A 17,007-nucleotide genomic window follows, 5' to 3' on the forward strand; every position below is an offset into this window, starting at 1 on the left:
GATTTAAGTCATCGACAAATTTCCACCTCTTTGACGAAGCATGGCTAGCCGCACTATTAATATATGCAATAAAGATAAGCGGTCCAAGAATGGTTCCCTGAGGAAGGCCACAGGTGACCGTAGCGCTGGCAGAGAGAACCCCGTGATACCGCACGACCTGTGATCTGTTTGTCAGGAATTCAGAGATCCATCTCACAAGCGACGGACGGAGGCCTAGCTCAATCAGACGGCATATGGCTGTATTATGACTGACCCGGTCAAATGCCTTGCTGAAGTCCGTAGACACAAGGGAGCATAACGTCTTTGGCTCGTCGGTGGCCTTGAAAAGTTCATCTGTTAAGTTCAGGAGGCAATGGGTTGTAGACCTTCCTCTAAGACACCCGAATTGTTGGGGGTCGACTTGATTAGAGATATCAGAGACGGCCCATTCGGCGACGAAACTTTCAGCAACCTTGCCAAGAATGGAGGTCAGTGAAATCGGGCGAAGTTCGTTGACCGATGGAGGCTTGGATTTGGGTATGGGAACCACGACGGCTCGCTTCCACTCGTCAGGGATTGAGCCTTGCGCGAGAGACGCATTGAGCACATCAGAGCACAGCAAATGTAACGGAAAGCGGGGATTCATTACCTAGCGTTTCCAGATGATTCGGGACAAGAAAGACTTGTTTTTCTACTGGAGTGCATTTTCCTCACAGTTACAAGTGATGCCTGTAAAGATGAACAGTTTTTTGAATAAACAGTAACTAAACGTGTCTGTATAGACTGAATGACACACAAACGTTGGGAATCAATGCTTTCCATTGACAGATGAGAGGTGATAAGAAAGACTCGTTTTTGGACCGAAGTGCATTTTCCTGGCAGTTAGAAGGGGATAAGCATTGCCCGGGGAGCGATAATGACCTTCGCATAGGTGGATCTGAAGTCATGCAGAAAGATTCTGTAGCCCTGGTGGATGGGTGACATAATTGGACTGTGGGCATGGAACTTGGCAGGTGTAGTCTTGGTTGCTGACTGGTTTTTCAATTTATTTTGTGATAGAAACAAGGTTCAGTGAAATTATTAGAGGAATAGAAATCATAATGACAATGATCTTTATCAATGCAGAAAGATAGTTGCCCTGGTGGGGTGGATTAGATAATTGGACTGGGGGCATGGAACTAGGCAGGTGTAGTCTTGGTGGTTGCTGACTCGTTTTCCAATTTGGTGATAGAAGCAAGGTTCAGTGAAATTATTAGAGGAATTATAGTAATTGTAATGGCAATGAGTCTTATTGGATATTAATGCAGGAAGACGCTGTTGCCCTGATGGAATGGATAAGGTAATTGGATTTAGAGCATTTAACTACAAATGTACATGTAGGCAGCCTATGTAGCCTTGGTGGTTGCTGACTGGTTTTCCAATTTGGTGATAGAAACAAGATTCAGTGAAATTATTAGAGGAATTATGATGACAATGATCTTTATTGGATATGAATTCAGAAATTCCTAGTGGAATGGATGCGATAATTGGATTGTGAGCATGGAATTGGGCAGGTTTAGCTACATTGGTTGGTGACTGGTTTTCAAGTTCATGAATTTGGCTCCAATTTGGTGATGGAAACAAGGCTCAATAGAATAATTAGAGAAGTCGTAATAATAATTATTATAACAACAATGAATATTATTAGATATTCATGCTAAATGTGTTCAGTTAGATAACAAAAGTAAAGAGTAGAAAAATTCTGCTATATTCCATTTAGGTCTCTTCCCTCGTCTTAAAAAATTAATGGACAAATTTATTGAGTTTTTCTGTTACATTGTAGTTTTTAGATAGCATACATGTACTTTATATATGCTAACATTTTGTCAGTTCTGCAGAATTCTTCAGATAGAATTTGGGTCAACTGTACATGATTTAAATAATCAATGTTCCCCTTTAGTTACTATTGGTATTCTGTGATTTAAAAGTATCTGATAAAACAAAAGTTTTTCAGATTCAGAGTGCCTTTCCGGATTTATAGTGTTGCCTGTTGCAGATGTGTGAAGGATTTGGTTATATTTACTCCCTCACCCTTCTCTGTAAGGGTTGCCCCTGGATATGGGAAAATGCAGTCAGCCAGATTTCAAATTCCTTTGATGTGCGCGGCAATTTACGGTCCAAAGCTGTGTGGAAGACGACGCACGGAATGATGATTCCACATTCCCGGAAGCAAGGAATTCATTGACCTGACATCATTCCGGTTTCGTAAGACTGAATCACAAGTAGTCAAGAACACAAGGCATTAATTCCAGAAATGGGTGATGTGTTAATCATAGATTTTGGTGGCTTTCTTTTAAGTTTTATCACCTCTATCATTAGTTTCACCTACCTGATAGGGAAAAATCAGGCCACTGGGATTTGATATCTAACTTAAAAAGAATATCTGCTTCAAAAGCCAGGTGGTCCTTGTGTAGAGGTGGTCACTAGTACATTTTGGACTGTATATCAATGGTCAGGTGGTCCTTATGTAGAGATGTTCTCAGGTATGTTTTTGACTGTACATCAATGGCCAGGTGATCCTTATGTAGAGGTGGTTACAGATAAACTATGTTTTTGACTGTACATCAATGGCCAAGTGGTCCTTATGTAGAGGTGGTCACAGGTACAGGTTTGACTATATATCAATGGCCAGGTGTTCCTTATGTATAGGTGGCCACAGGTACAGGTTTTTGGTTATTGTTTTATCATAAATATTAATGGCCAGGTGGTCCTTATGTAGAGCTCAGGTCACAGTTATGTTCTTGGCTGTATATCAATGGCCAGTGGTTCTTATGTAGAGATGGTCACATGTACAGGTATATTTTTGACTGTACATCAATAGCTAGGTGATCCTTATGTAGAGGTGGTCACTTAGTACATTTTGGACTGTACATCAATGGCCAGGTGGTCCTTATGTAGAGGTGGTCACTAGTACAGGTTTTTGGTTATTGTTTTATGATAAATATCAATGGCCAGGTTGTCCTTATGTAGAGGTGGTCACACGTACAGGTTTGACTGTATATCAATGGCCAGGTGGTCCTTATGTAGAGGTGGTCACACATACAGGTTTATAGGACGTTGCAAGTTCCTCTCTGAGCAGATATCTGTTTGGTATTCTGTGGGAAAGCCTGTAAGGAATTGAAACAGGGCCAAATTAAATGCCTTCCATGCATCCTGCCGGCAATACCAAATCTGTGGTATTGAAGTGGCCGTCAGAGTTACCAGGGGGGACCTGGGGTCAAGCATTGATCCGCGCAGAATGAAACACTTCAAAGCGCTGTGTTGAATTCTGTCTCGTCTTGTGATGTATTTTGATTTGTCGGATGTTCCGTATGGCGTGTTCAGTTTGCGTATGGTGAAAAACTTGTGGGAATTGATAACTGCATATCCATTTATGGAAGGATGCCTACTACCTACTACTACTATATCAGTTTATTGGAGGAAGAACTCTCCTATAATTGTTTTGTTTTTTTCCAAAGAAAATGGGGAAGTGAAGTAAAAGAATTTCTCTTCTTAGTTATACCTCCAGTAGTCAAAGTATAATGGTAGTACCTTGGAAATACAGTCAAACCTTTGTTAATTTTTTTTATTTATTTGATTTCACAGATTTTGAATTAAACAAGAAATCTGTTAAGACCTGGCACAAGAAAAAATACAAAGTTGCAGTAAAGGTGAAAAAAGACAAACTGTCAATTAAGGGACCTAAAATTGTCACTGAATACAGTTGGTCAATACAGACATTATTCTTAATACTTTGGGGGAATGGGGAAAATAATGGGGGAAAATAATTGAGTGAGTGAGAGAGTTATCTGCAATGCTCTAATCTTTTTAATCTCAAGCTGTCCTCTGAATTTACATAGTTCCCGACCAATAGTGGCCGCAAAACCATTGGAAGACCATCCTGTTCTGAAAGTGTACAGTTGCAAAAAGTTGTGAGGAGTAAGTTTTGACACCCCGGCATCCGAGATAACGGCCACTTGTCCAATTTTCCAGTGGCCGGAGGTGTCAAGCTCCCCGTCAGGTATTATTGACAAATAGCCGTTTTCAGTTTCCAATTATTCGCAGGTGAATCAAATTTGGGGCCCAGCATGCTGACCTGTGGCGAGTGGGCCATAAATGCCTCTCCCCTCTGGCGGAATACTGTAAATGCAAAAATGTTCGCGGTGGATTAATGTTCGCGGTTTTCGTGGTGGACACTTCAATGCGAAATTAAAACCACTGCGAACATTTTTCCATAGCAGTAAGAGACTACAGTACATGGTGCTACCGCGAAATTAAAACCACTGCGAAAAGTCGATTTTCCCTCTACCGCGAAATTAAATCCCCGCGAACTTAAATGCATTTACAGTACATTTGTACAGTCAAACTTGTTCAGGTGATGACCATATCTTCATAAGGACGACCTGGCTATTGTGTTTGGTCGTCTGTTAGGTTGTCCCAACAGGAAGTCTGTTCATACAGCACCAGGAAAACTGCTGAATGCTCAGGATTTGTACCATTTACAAAAATACCTGTTTAGGACTGTATTCTCACTTTGTTAGACGAGCGGTCTGCAGGCCAATTCAAGCTCATTTATTTAGAGACAGTGGGATCGTACCTTCAGTCTTGTGACTGATTTTCATGTGAGCCCAGCATGGAATACAAAAGACAAAATAAACAAACAAACAAATAAATAACAATGATATGAAAGTAAAGGTACTCAAGTAAATCACAATTAAGTCTTGATTAGCATGCATATGCTCTATTAAGAGCCAATTAAAAGTAAACACACTAAATCATAACAAAAGTAATTCAAGTTACTCAAATATATGAAACTGTTGTAAATATCAAACCTAAGTCACAAATCCAAATCGATATTCTAACTCATTATTCTATATCTATTCTAGTCCAAATTTGTTTCTGTTGGTCATGAATAAACAAAGTTTCAAACAAACAACGAAGCATTAAGTATGCAAAACATATCTTGCAGAGGAAACCTGCTATATATAAAGTGAAATCCAATTATCCGAGCTCGCCGCAAGACAAATCTCAAAAACAACATGCAGGGATTTTCTGGCGTAATCCGCGGATTATGACAGCAGGAACCAATGATACGCCGAATCTAGTTTTAGCCCCGCGATGCAACGTATGAGCCGCTGATAGGATTGGATCGGGAATCGGGGCACGTGCGCGGGATTCCAAGGGGGGGTTCGGAGAGGTGTCGCCTATTTACGACTTGGTTGCCTCGGAAAATTGAGTCTTAAGCAGAATGCGGGGAGCACCTCTCGATATTCGCGGCATCCCTCGGGTGCCGGCCAGAAATAATGATGTAATTTACTGCTAAGATGGAACCCGTATTAACGGACATGCACCCACGGCGCTGCATTCGTCTCTGGAATAACTAAGAAAGTTTGGTCTCATTTCTGTCCCGTGTCTGCGTGTAACTAAGTCTAAAGGCAAAAAACTTCATTATCCTACTACAGTGCTACAACTTATTTCTTTTCTATGAATAAATGCTGCTAAGGCAGCAAATTTGTTGTGGTATAAAAATAATAGAGTCATTTCAGTCCCCTCTCTAGATCTGTGTATAACTGAATCTGGACAAGGAAAACTTGTTTAATCCCGGGAGGGCTTTGCTACAAATTTCCTTTTTCCGTAAAAATGCTGTTTTGCAAAAAAAGTATTTTTTTGTGTTGGGATCAGAATGATAGTCATTTTGATGCTGTGCTTGATTCAGAAAATAGCTTGTTATCTCACTACCCGTTTACATTTGATTTTCCCTGTACAAATGCTGTCACAGTGACTAAGTGAATTTGTTGAGGAATAAGAATAGTGGGAAAGGGTCTTAAAGTTATTTTCAATCCCTGCTTCCTCATTCCACTTATACTTGCATTAAGGTTATTTTCATTTCTAGATGGGAATGTTTATCACCGTTATTTCATAAACACCTTAAATCTAATGCTGTTAAAGTCTGTGGATGTGAATACAATGGAAACAATGTGTTCTTATCTCCTATCTGCACTGTAAATGCATTTAAGTTTGCGGGGATTTTATTTTGCAGTAGCGAGAAAAAGGACTTTTCGCGGTGGTTTTAAGTTCGTGGTTGCACCGTGCACTGTTGTCTCTTACTGCCATGGAAAGATGTTTGCGGTGGTTTTTAAAAAAAAGTATCCTATTAATTGTAACATTTCTTTTGAGTTAGGAGGAAAATGTAGCTTGTAAGGAATGCAGAAACATCATGGCTGCCTCCTAGCAATCATTTTTCCTTCATTCTTTCATTCCTTCCTTCCTTCCTTCCTTCCTTCATTTTACCATGTAAGTGCAAAGGGTGAGGCATTACATACACATGCAGCTTTCCTGAATGGTTGGTTGGAGATCTCTGAAAGCTTTATGGTTTAAAGATAAGGCTTAAGCACCTTTTACGTGTCCCTTGGGATTTCTGCCTGATTAAGTCAGCTGTGCTGTGCAGTCAGGAGTTAAAGCTAAACAGCAGAAAGGCATAAAAACCTTATTCAAAAGCCACATATGCATGGGAACAAAGTCAATCATTAGAGCCCATCTTAACAATTTTTTTCTAATCAGATAAAAGCAGTTTGGCAATGAAATGTACATGTAAAACAAGATTTCTTACAACAATTAACTGATGATTTTTTTGTGTGCAAAATCAGCAGTTTTGCTGTCAATTACCAAGCCATTGACTTGAGTTGGTGCCCTGAAACGTTAACTCATTTTATATTAAATGTGTAGTGCAAGGCCATCTGCAAGACCGGTCCCTCTGTCCTAGGATGGAAATGTGCTTCTTGGGTCGGACACATCAGTCCCAAACTTTATATTGAAGTTTTTAGCTGTCTTTCAACTCGACAAATTGCTCACCTCAACTTTCGGTCGCACATCCGTCGACCTTTGTCAGGAGTCCTAAACCTCCTAAAAAGAATTTAACAACGAAAATTAAAAACATGAGCTCCCAAACAATGCAAGAAATAAAGCTGGGGACAGCCGTGGTTTAAGCCCAGTCCTTAAATGCTCAATGATCAATACCCTAAGGCCTAGGGAAAAAAATGTTGTGTTTCCTGTTTCCCTACCTTCCCTAGAAAAGCCTGCCGACCCTAGACTTTTTTTTGGGTGGGCAGTGGAGTCACATAGCTTCCAGTTAGAATTTTTATTCAGCCTGCTTCCTATTGAAGTAAAAACAGTCTGCTTGTCCTATCTAATGAAGGATTAATGTATCTATTGTGCACAAAATCAAAGTTAGACATTGAAAGACAAGTGTCCTCATACATTACAGTTTCCTTTGTTCAACTGTATTGTAATATGTATCACTAGATTTTTGGCTAGCCTAAAAAAAATTACAAAAAAAAAAGATATCCCCTACCTACCAACCCTAATTTTTTCAGGACTGAAACAGGAAACACAACATTTTTTTTCCTAGGCCTAAGAGTGTGAAGTGTGTAATTTCCCTGGGAACAAGTGTCCAATTATCTCAGTATAATGATCTTTTCTCCAGCTGGGATTCTCTCCTCGTCTGTGTCTAATTCTTCTTCATATGGCAACAACAAGTAAATTTTACGGATGACATCTTCCAAGGTTTTAATTATCATGGGTTTTGTGTGAATTTGTAATATACGACTTGAAGTCAAACTTTTAATGGTGAGGTATGGGGCATACCCTTGTTACCAATGAATCTTTCGTTTTTGTGTCACATGAGAAAACTTAATACGTCTACAAGGCGATGATTCATCGATTACAGTATATGGATGATTCGTCTTGGAACCCCAAAATTGATTGATACAAGAGTGCGACTAAGAAAAAGTTTGGCAAAAATAAATTGCATACATTATGAAATGTAAGTGGCCAGGAAAGTTAAAAGCAAATGACTAAACACAGAATTCATGCACGTTGTGCAGAACAATCGATCATCTAATTTATTCTTTCACATCTGTGAAATCTATGTAATTTGGTATCCTTCTATTGGTATCAGTTTTCCGATGTTTCTTTCAATTCACACCCCATATACTTGCTCATTTTGCAAAAGAAAAAGTTTTATTCATTCTATGTGCAGAACCAGCTTTAAGTATAACATCCTCTATAAGCCTGAAAGGCATGAAAGCCCATTTCTTGAAACTTACCAAAAAAAGAAGAAGTTTTCTTCATTCTATATGCAGAGCCAGTTATAACAGCCTCTCTAAGCCTGAAAGGCAAGAAAGCCCATTTTCTTGGTCCCGTAATGGCCATCTTGGCTCCCCGGAGATGAGGACATTACAGTTGGTGACCTAAAACCTCATTACGACTGCCCAGCGGCCGCCGAAAAGTACCATGTTTGTACGTTATAATTAGTTTTCTGTCCGTTTTGTCGTCAATTTGGCTCTCAGTGCAGCCTCTGCGAGGACAGCGAGATAAATCCACATCCCTACAAAGTCCCTCCCGGCTTTTCCCCATCCGTGAGTTGTGGGACAGTCGGACAGCTAACGTTGTCTTTTGGGTAAGACGAACGCGTGCCTGCACCTATCAGCATCGAAACGCGCTGCTCTCGCCGTAAATCAGGCGAAATATTCCCTCCGGCTCTCATTACTTCTGTCAGTCGCGACGGAAAATGCCTCGGGGATACGGATAGGGGACATTTCGACTCTTGCCAGAGTTTTTTCCTCCTTTTGGAAGTTCAAAATGGGTGTTTTTTTAACGCCAGTCTTGCTGCAAGCCCTAGCGCAGCACCTGTGTTTGTATGATAACCGTGAGAAATGGGGAAGGTGATGTGTGGGTGAAGATTACAACTGCCAGGCGCCTTTGCTTGAGATATTTCCTGTATGTATACACAGAGTAGCTTTGAGATTAACATCTTGCGGTTACAGGAGAGACCCTGTACATAGCATGTTGATTTGTACACTCAAAACTTTTTTCTCTGGCAACTCTTGGCGTACCTTAGAAGTAAAAGTTGTCCATTTTTCTTCTTACCTTTGACCACCTGATGAAAGATGTTGTTGCCAACTCTATTTAACATTTACTCAACTGTACCATTAGGTGCCTCAAGCATGTTAAGGGGAAGGGCTTATAATGTAAAATGTACCCTGCTATAGAAACAGCAAGGAAACTTGCTAAATAGCAAGAAAACTTACTCCTCCCCCTTCTATGTGCCACTAGACACTATAAGGTGAACCACAACAACAACAAAGGAAGAAAATATACCCTGCTACAGAAACAGCAAGAAAACTTGCTGCCCTATGTTTAGCTAGACTATTAGGTGCATAACAATAACAGAAGCAAAAGTTACTGTACAGTTATTTGCCAAGCTAATCACATTTTTTCTGACTTACAATGTATGACCACCCTTGAGGAAGAACATAGCTACCCAGGCTATCTGACTCACATTTACTTAACCGTTCCGGCATGTGGTTCGGCGCGTTTCCTCGCGTTGTCTCCACTGTTCCAGTCTCCCCTTGGAGCTGTGCTATAAGACTTGAGTGAGGCCTAGGAAAAAAATGCTGCGTTTCCTGTTTCCCTACCTACCCTAGAAAATCCTGTCATCCCTAGACTTTTTTGATGGGCAGTGTACTAACATAGCTTCCAGTTAGAATGTTTTATTTTATCTTATAAAAACACAGCTTGTCCTATCTAATTTTGACATTGAAAGACACTCAGTGTCCTCATGCATTTCAGTCTACTTTCAGTCGACTATACTATAACATGTCATACTAGAGTTTTGTCCAGCCTTAAAAGATTTTAAAAAAAAAGATAATCCCTTCCTACTGACCCTAATTCTTTCAGGACTGAAACACGTAACATAAATTTTTTTTCAAGGCCTTTAGCTGATACAAGCCGTTTTCCCGTCTTCTCTCCGTCACAATTAGAACTGTGTACCTAAGCAAATTTTAGGTACAGGCATAGGTACAGGTACAGGTACAGGTACACAAGTTTAGGTACAGGTCCGGACCTGAACCTGTACCTGAACTTCTTGTTGAAGTAAAAGTTACACAGCCCTAGTCACACTTGAACTGTGAGATAGATCAGTGGATTTTAGATGTCAGTGGGAGGAGGGTAAGGGAGAGGCGCGGGTGTCATGGGTCACCATGCCTGCACTGGGCGGCATTCGTCTTCCTTTGGCTGTGGACAAGATGTCTAGGAGGATGTTGAATGTGGGGGTGTATTATAGGTAAAAAAAGTGTGTGATGTGGAGAAAAGAAGGCCAAATTCTATGTGAAAATTTGTGCTAAAGCAGACGTAAGCTATTTTGTAGGAAGAGTTTACTTTATTTCTAGACAGAACTTTATTGCAGGACAATTAGTACAATGCATGGTAGCTTGTACATACAAGGTAGTTGGACTTTAGGAAATATCTAACAAATTTTATCTAACAAGTTTGCCTTTAACCACAGACGTAGTATGTAAATCAAGTCCATGTAAGCCTTGTGAGGAATTTACTATGCGCATCCTTAGTCTGAACCCTTTATTATGACTGTGATGCAACATTCAGCCTTAAAAATTTTTTGGCAGCAAGAGAAGAATCAGAATTCACCACCCTTCCCCATCAAGGGCTCAGACCCAGAGTCTAGACGAAGACTTGTTGGTGCCAGGCGTATGTACTGGAGACAACATAAGAACATTAAAGAACCTTGATAAATGGGTAAGGGTGACGCACATACCTCTAAGATCCATCTCAAAACCTTTACGCATCTGTTAGAATATCGGCAAGATGCTTGCTGTGACCTATTTCCAAGGTTTGGCAGTGGGCCAAATTTATAGGAAGCAATTTGGAAGCGCTGAAAGGAAGAAATAGAATGGATCACATCAAAGTGTTCCTGTACCACTGAGCTTTCGAATCAGGTCTCAGTTGTACATTGATGATCAATGGCAACTTTTCTGATCATCAATCTTTATACATCAAGTCTTACTGGGCAGAGGGAAAAAATCTGTTTATCTGGCTTTCAGCCAAACCTTAGTAGTTGAATGGTTTTGTGCTTTGTTCCAACGAAAGGAAAACGCTCACCACGAATTTGTGTTGGAAGAAAGCTCAAAACAGTTCAACTATGGATTCTACCCACATACAAAATGTAGATCATTCGAATTTCTGCCAAACCAGTTTGCATCCTCCACCCCTGCTTCGTAGGTTAGAGTCTTGACACCGGAGCAGCAAAGTCGCCCAGAAATGGTTCATACATAACCCTGGTGGAAAACTTAAGGCGATCTTAGCGGTCTTAAATGGATTATAATCTGCGGCAAGTTTTCCAAAGGTGCAGGAGAAATAGCTTTATTACAGAGTTAGGGCACCTTTTGCCTTCCGCCTGTCTTGACCTCTGTATGGCTCCTGGTTTAGGGCAGACGCACGTTGCTGTTGGCTCGATCATGCACCGCGTTTACAATCATTACAGCAGAAGTTGTGTTGGCATAGTGGTCAGGGTGTTTGACCCAGAACCCAGAGGTCCTGGGTTATATCCCCTGACATACCACCGATGTCATGCCCTTGGGAAAGGCACTTAACACAACTTTCCTCACTCCACCCAGGTGTAAGAATGGGTACCTGACTTCAGTTGGGGAGGTAAAATGCTGTGGGGGTGGGGTGGGGGTGCAGGGGCTACACTTCCCCAAAACCATTCCTGAGACACAGTACAGCCCTATGGCCTCAAATAGGCTTTTTTGACTACCTTTACATTTTTTACCTTTTGTAACAGCAAAATGACTGTACAACCATCAAAACTATCCTCTAGCTCTGTAACTAGATGCACAAAGCAAAACTAACATTGACAGATCAAGAAGTTTTAAGAGCAGGGGAAGAATACTATTTTGGGTAATCCTTAATAAAGTCTGATATGCTTCAAGGCTTACCAAGGAAACCATGGCATTATGCCTATCACATTGGTAGATGATGTGATAGCTTTGTGCCTGTGTTCTGTTTAAGCCGATGAAAATATCTATTGCGTGGTACTACAATATTTGTGACACATAACCTTTGTAGAATGATGTACTTATTACTCGAAGTGTGTGCATAGGAGCTATTTCTGATATAGTATGTGACCTAACTGTACAGAGGTTAAACTTGCCAGGCTTTTCGTAGAGCTTCTTACTGCAAATGTATAGCTGAAAGTTTCGAAAAGGTCATGAGTACATGATACACTTGAAGGTTGTACAAAAGTGATTTTGCTTCTTTGTAGGGCATTTGATACACTGAGACTCTTTGATGCCTTGAAGTAAAGAAATGACTAAAGTACATGTACCTCCGGTGTTACACTTTTAAGCTGCGCAAAAGTTGATGATGTGTTAAGTTGTTGATGGCATTTGCCCTTTCAGGGTGTTTTGATATGCTGAGACATAAAGCCTTGGAGTATTAACGTGTTACAAGGAAATGATAGAAGTACAACGTCATGTAACTCTGGCTTTTTGTAGGTCATTAATTTGAAGTTAGCGATGAGCATTTGCCCTTTCTGGGTGGTATGATATGCTGAAACATTAAAGCCTCGGAGTATTAAAGTGTCGTAACAGAAAATGACAGAAGTACAATATCATGTATCTTTGGCTTTTTGTAGGTTGTGTAAAGTCGTTGATGCATTAACCCTTTTAGTTTGGTTTGATACGCTGAGACGTTGAAGCCTTGAAGTATTAAAGTGTCGTAAGGAAATGACTGAAGTATGTGTACCTTCGCCTTTTTGTAGGTTGTTGTGTAAAGTCGTTGATGCATTAACCCTTTTAGTTTGGTTTGATACGCTGAGACGTTGAAGCCTTGAAGTATTAAAGTGTGACAAAATGACAAAAGTATGTGTATTTTCGGATTTTCGTTGGTGGTGTAAAGTTATCGATGTGCACTTGCCCTTTCTAGGTGGTCAGATATGCTGAGACTTGAAAGCCTCAGAGTCTTAAAGTGTCGAAAGTAAATGACAGAAGTATGTGTACCTTCGCCTTTTTGTAGGTTGTGTTAAGATGTCAATGTGCACTTGCCCTTTCTGGGTGGTTTGATATGCTAAGACATTAAAGCCTCGAAGTATTAAAGCGATGCTTATCCATGAATGTGATCTCTCGCTCTACAGGCCATAAAGGAGCAGCTAGACACGTTGGAGCCACAGGTGCGGTCGGCCCACGAGCGCAAGGGGCCCGCCATCTCTCAGGTGGCGCCCTCCGAACGGAAGAATATCGAGAATGCCATGTCTAATCTCAAGGTCGAGTGGGACAAGGTCAACAAGGATTATGTGGACAGATACAGGTAAGAAATGCTTTTTTGACATTACATATTTTATACATTTCATAACAATCTTTTTAAAAAATATGAAAACCAAAGGGAATGGGTGATTGACAATCTACTTGGAGCATTTTTCTTGTATGTCTTTCTGTAATGTAACAGTATTTCTGTTTCTAACTTCAAGTCCAAGTTTTGCTTCTTCGCATCATAAAGCAAACGGGAAGTTTTTATAATTATGGATCATACTGTTAGAACTTTTGCACTGGCTTGTTATTCAAAGACAAGCAAATATTACATGGAAAAAGGTTGAAGACACTGGGCAAAGGCTTCTTCATTGAATATTGTTATAGAGTTTCTTTGGTTTAGATGGACAAAAGTTACACTTTCTGGGATGAGATAGTGTAGGCCAAAAGGTACACATCCCTTTTCTGTTATCTGCGATCCATGTATCATTATGTTGTTACATTGCTGTCACAGCTAGGGGGTTTGGAGAACGTACTACATGAACTACTAAAGAGATTATGTATGGCGGGATAACTTCGTGGACAGGGCGGCTGTCATCAGTGCCCTCACAACGAGGCCTCTGGGCTCGATGTAATGTCATTATTACATGGCTGATGGCAATCTTAAGGCCTAAGAGGGATTTTTATGTCAAACTTGGGAGTCTCGCTTTGTTCTTGCTACGAGTCGGTTAATGGGGGACGGGAGGCAAAGGGAGTGGAGTCCTTTCATGACAGGGTTAGAGAGATGAAAGAAGACATTATTGTCTGAGAAGTAGCACTAATGCAGTCAGCTAGAGTAGGATAGTATCTTTTATGTTATGTAACTTTGTCTCTGTGTGTCTACTGAATTACATACTGGATACTACCGACTTTTGCAACAAAGTTTTTACGTCAATGAATTCAAGGGTCAGATATTTCAAGTACTAATCAGATATGCAAGGTTAAACTTACTCAAGCAACCGGTTAAAATTCCTGTTTTGAATTGGACAAAAATCTGGATTTTTTGTTACAAGTTTGGCATAAGGACAGAGATGGGGTACCAAAAATGGCTTAATGCCCAGAAGTCAATAATGACATACAATCGTACTGCCAGTTGAAGCAATGATTCTAATGAATAAAAGTAGCGAATCTGTTGCTATCCCCGCAGTTGCTGAATGAATTACCTGGCCCTCTAGCTAGGTTAGGCAATAGGGAAGAGATTGAGAGAAGATTGCCTTATACTCCTTAAGTTAAACACGATGTGCAATTGAATGTCTTGGAAGTTTGTCAGTGAATCAAACTGTTGTTGTCCCCGCAGTCGCTTTAAGAAGTCACTGGCGCACTGGCAGCAGTTCCACTGTGACATGCGTGACCTGACGTCCTATTGAAGTTATGATACTAACGAATCTGTTGTTTTCGCTGCAGTCGCTTTAAGAAGTCACTGGCGCACTGGCAGCAGTTCCACTGTGACATGCGGGACCTGATGTCCTGTTGAAGTAATGATACTAACGAATAAAACTAACGAATTTGTCATTGTCCTTGCAGTCACTTTAAGAAGTCACTGGCGCACTGGCAGCAGTTCCACTGTGACATGCGGGACCTGACGTCCTGTTGAAGTAATGAGACTAACGAATACAACTAACGAATTTGTCATTGTCCTTGCAGTCGCTTTAAGAAGTCACTGGCCCACTGGCAACATTTCCACTGTGACATGCGTGACCTGACGTCCTGTTGAAGTAATGATACTTAAACGAATAAAACTAACGAATTTGTCGTTGTCCCCACAGTCGCTTTAAGAAGTCACTGGCGCACTGGCAGCAGTTCAACTGTTACATGCGGGACCTGACGTCCTCTAGAAGTAATGATACTAACGAATACGACTGACGAATTTGTCTTTGTCCTTGCAGTCGCTTTAAGAAGTCACTGGCGCACTGGCAGCAGTTCCATTGTGACATGCGTGACCTGACGTCCTGGTTGAAGTATAATGATACTAACGAATACAACTAACGAATCTGTCGTTGCTTTGCAGTCGCTTTAAGAAGTCACTGGCGCACTGGCAGCAGTTCCACTGTGACATGGGCGACCTGACGTCCTATTGAAATTATGATAGTTGATACTAACGAATACGACTAACGAATTTGTCGCTGTCTTTGCAGTCGCTTTAAGAAGTCACTGGCACACTGGCAACAGGTCCACTGTGACATGGGCGACCTGACGTCCTGTTGAAGTATAATGATACTAACAAATAAAACTAACAAATCTGTTGTCCTTGCAGTCGCTTTAAGAAGTCACTGGCCCACTGGCAGCAGTTCCACTGTGACATGCGTGACCTGACGTCCTGTTAAAGTATAATGATACTAACGAATAAAACTAACGAATCTGTCGTTGTCCTTGCAGTCGCTTTAAGAAGTCACTGGCGCACTGGCAGCAGTTCCACTGTGACATGCGTGACCTGACGTCCTGGTTGAACGAAGCAGAGCGGATGGTGCAGGATACCAAGGCTCCAGAGGGAGACTTGGATCTGGAGAAGGCACGGGCAGCGCAGAAGGTAAGACGCTGTAACAAGATCAGAAGATTAGTATATATATATATTATATAAACTTCATACAACAGCTTCAGTGTTCTCACCAGGCCTTCTCAGCATAAGGGGCCACCATGCTGTGATTTGGGCCCCTATGGTGTGATTTGGGCCCCTATGGTGTGTATCAACCAGCGAATGGGATTTTGTTGTTGTTTTGTAACAACTGTTGGCTAGATTTGGCCCTCAAAATGCAGGAAATAGAGTTTCTGAGGGTTGTAGATTTAAAATCTATCAGGAGGGAGAATTCCCTAGACCCCTTTAAGTAATAACGACTGTATCGCTTACTTTGCTGCACTTAGTGCCCCTATGTTGTGAAAAAAATCCTGGTGAGATCAGTGTAACTGTCACCAAAGAAAAATCGGAACTTTCTGCAACTTTTCGCCTGACTCCGTGAGCCTTGTTCATGGAATGGACTCATCTAATATCCTCGTTGGAGCTCACCGTCCGACTTAGAACAGAGATGGTGGATAACACAAGTTTTCTGGCACTTGCTGCAGTTACGTGGCTCTAGCGGGAGACAGCTCTGTTCCGTGAGTCAGCCGAAAATTTGGTTAAGTCCAATTTTCTGTTAAGTGTTGGTCACCTAAAGTTTAGTCAGTGTTCATAAGATCAGAAGAATGTAGAAAATGAGATTTCCTGTCCTGAAAAGCCCCAGAAAATTGTATTCAAGTGAGAGCTCGAGGTAGTGACTGTTGTTTGTTTTTCAAGCATTTTTGGATTAGAAAGTCTCTCCTATGTTAAAACTGAAACATTTTACTACAGCGATTAGAACTCCATGGCTAAGAGAGCTGCTGTAAAATTTTTTTTTTTTTAAACCTGGCGGGTTGCCTTTTACAAGAATTCCCCAAACACAGAGGCTCTGCTCTTAGAGCTCGCACACCAAACAAGTGTTAATGCCAGCACTTCACACTGCGCTACAACTAAATCAATTTAGAGCACTCTCGACAGGGGTAGAGCCTTTTTGACTCCGTGGAGAAATCCAATACCGACGTCCACGGCTTCATATGAATAATGAATGCCTACAAGTGAAGAGTTGTATGGTTTTAAGGACTTATATAGACATTGACAAAGCCATTGGCAATTCACAGGTCGGCCCAGGGGATCAGTAGAATGCGAAGGTTGTTTCGTCGTGAGATTGATCGAGCTTATGAGAGATTCTCCCTCTGGGGTGCTTACCGTTATACGTTCCCATGCATGACCAATCCCGATGTCGCAGTCGACGTTACTCCCTCATCTAGAACTGAAAAGGACAGCTTGTTTTCTTGAAGAGCAGAGGTGGTCTCGCAAGTTGTTTTTACTGGAATTTTTGGT

General features: G+C 41.1%; 1 protein-coding gene across 22 annotated transcripts in view; it reads left to right on the plus strand.

The window, feature by feature from the left end:
* Positions 1 to 17,007, plus strand: part of LOC118422915 (dystrophin-like) — a 232,797-nt gene that overhangs the window by 70,600 nt on the left and 145,190 nt on the right. For all 22 annotated transcript variants that reach the window (XM_035830778.1, XM_035830765.1, XM_035830766.1 and 19 more), the window contains 2 exons: positions 12,986 to 13,158; positions 15,513 to 15,663. In XM_035830778.1, the coding sequence (XP_035686671.1) occupies positions 12,986 to 13,158; positions 15,513 to 15,663 (324 nt within the window). The remainder of the gene's footprint in view (positions 1 to 12,985; positions 13,159 to 15,512; positions 15,664 to 17,007) is intronic.

The sequence above is a fragment of the Branchiostoma floridae genome, chromosome 9 (assembly GCF_000003815.2).
Source record: "Branchiostoma floridae strain S238N-H82 chromosome 9, Bfl_VNyyK, whole genome shotgun sequence".
Lineage (NCBI taxonomy): Eukaryota > Metazoa > Chordata > Leptocardii > Amphioxiformes > Branchiostomatidae > Branchiostoma > Branchiostoma floridae.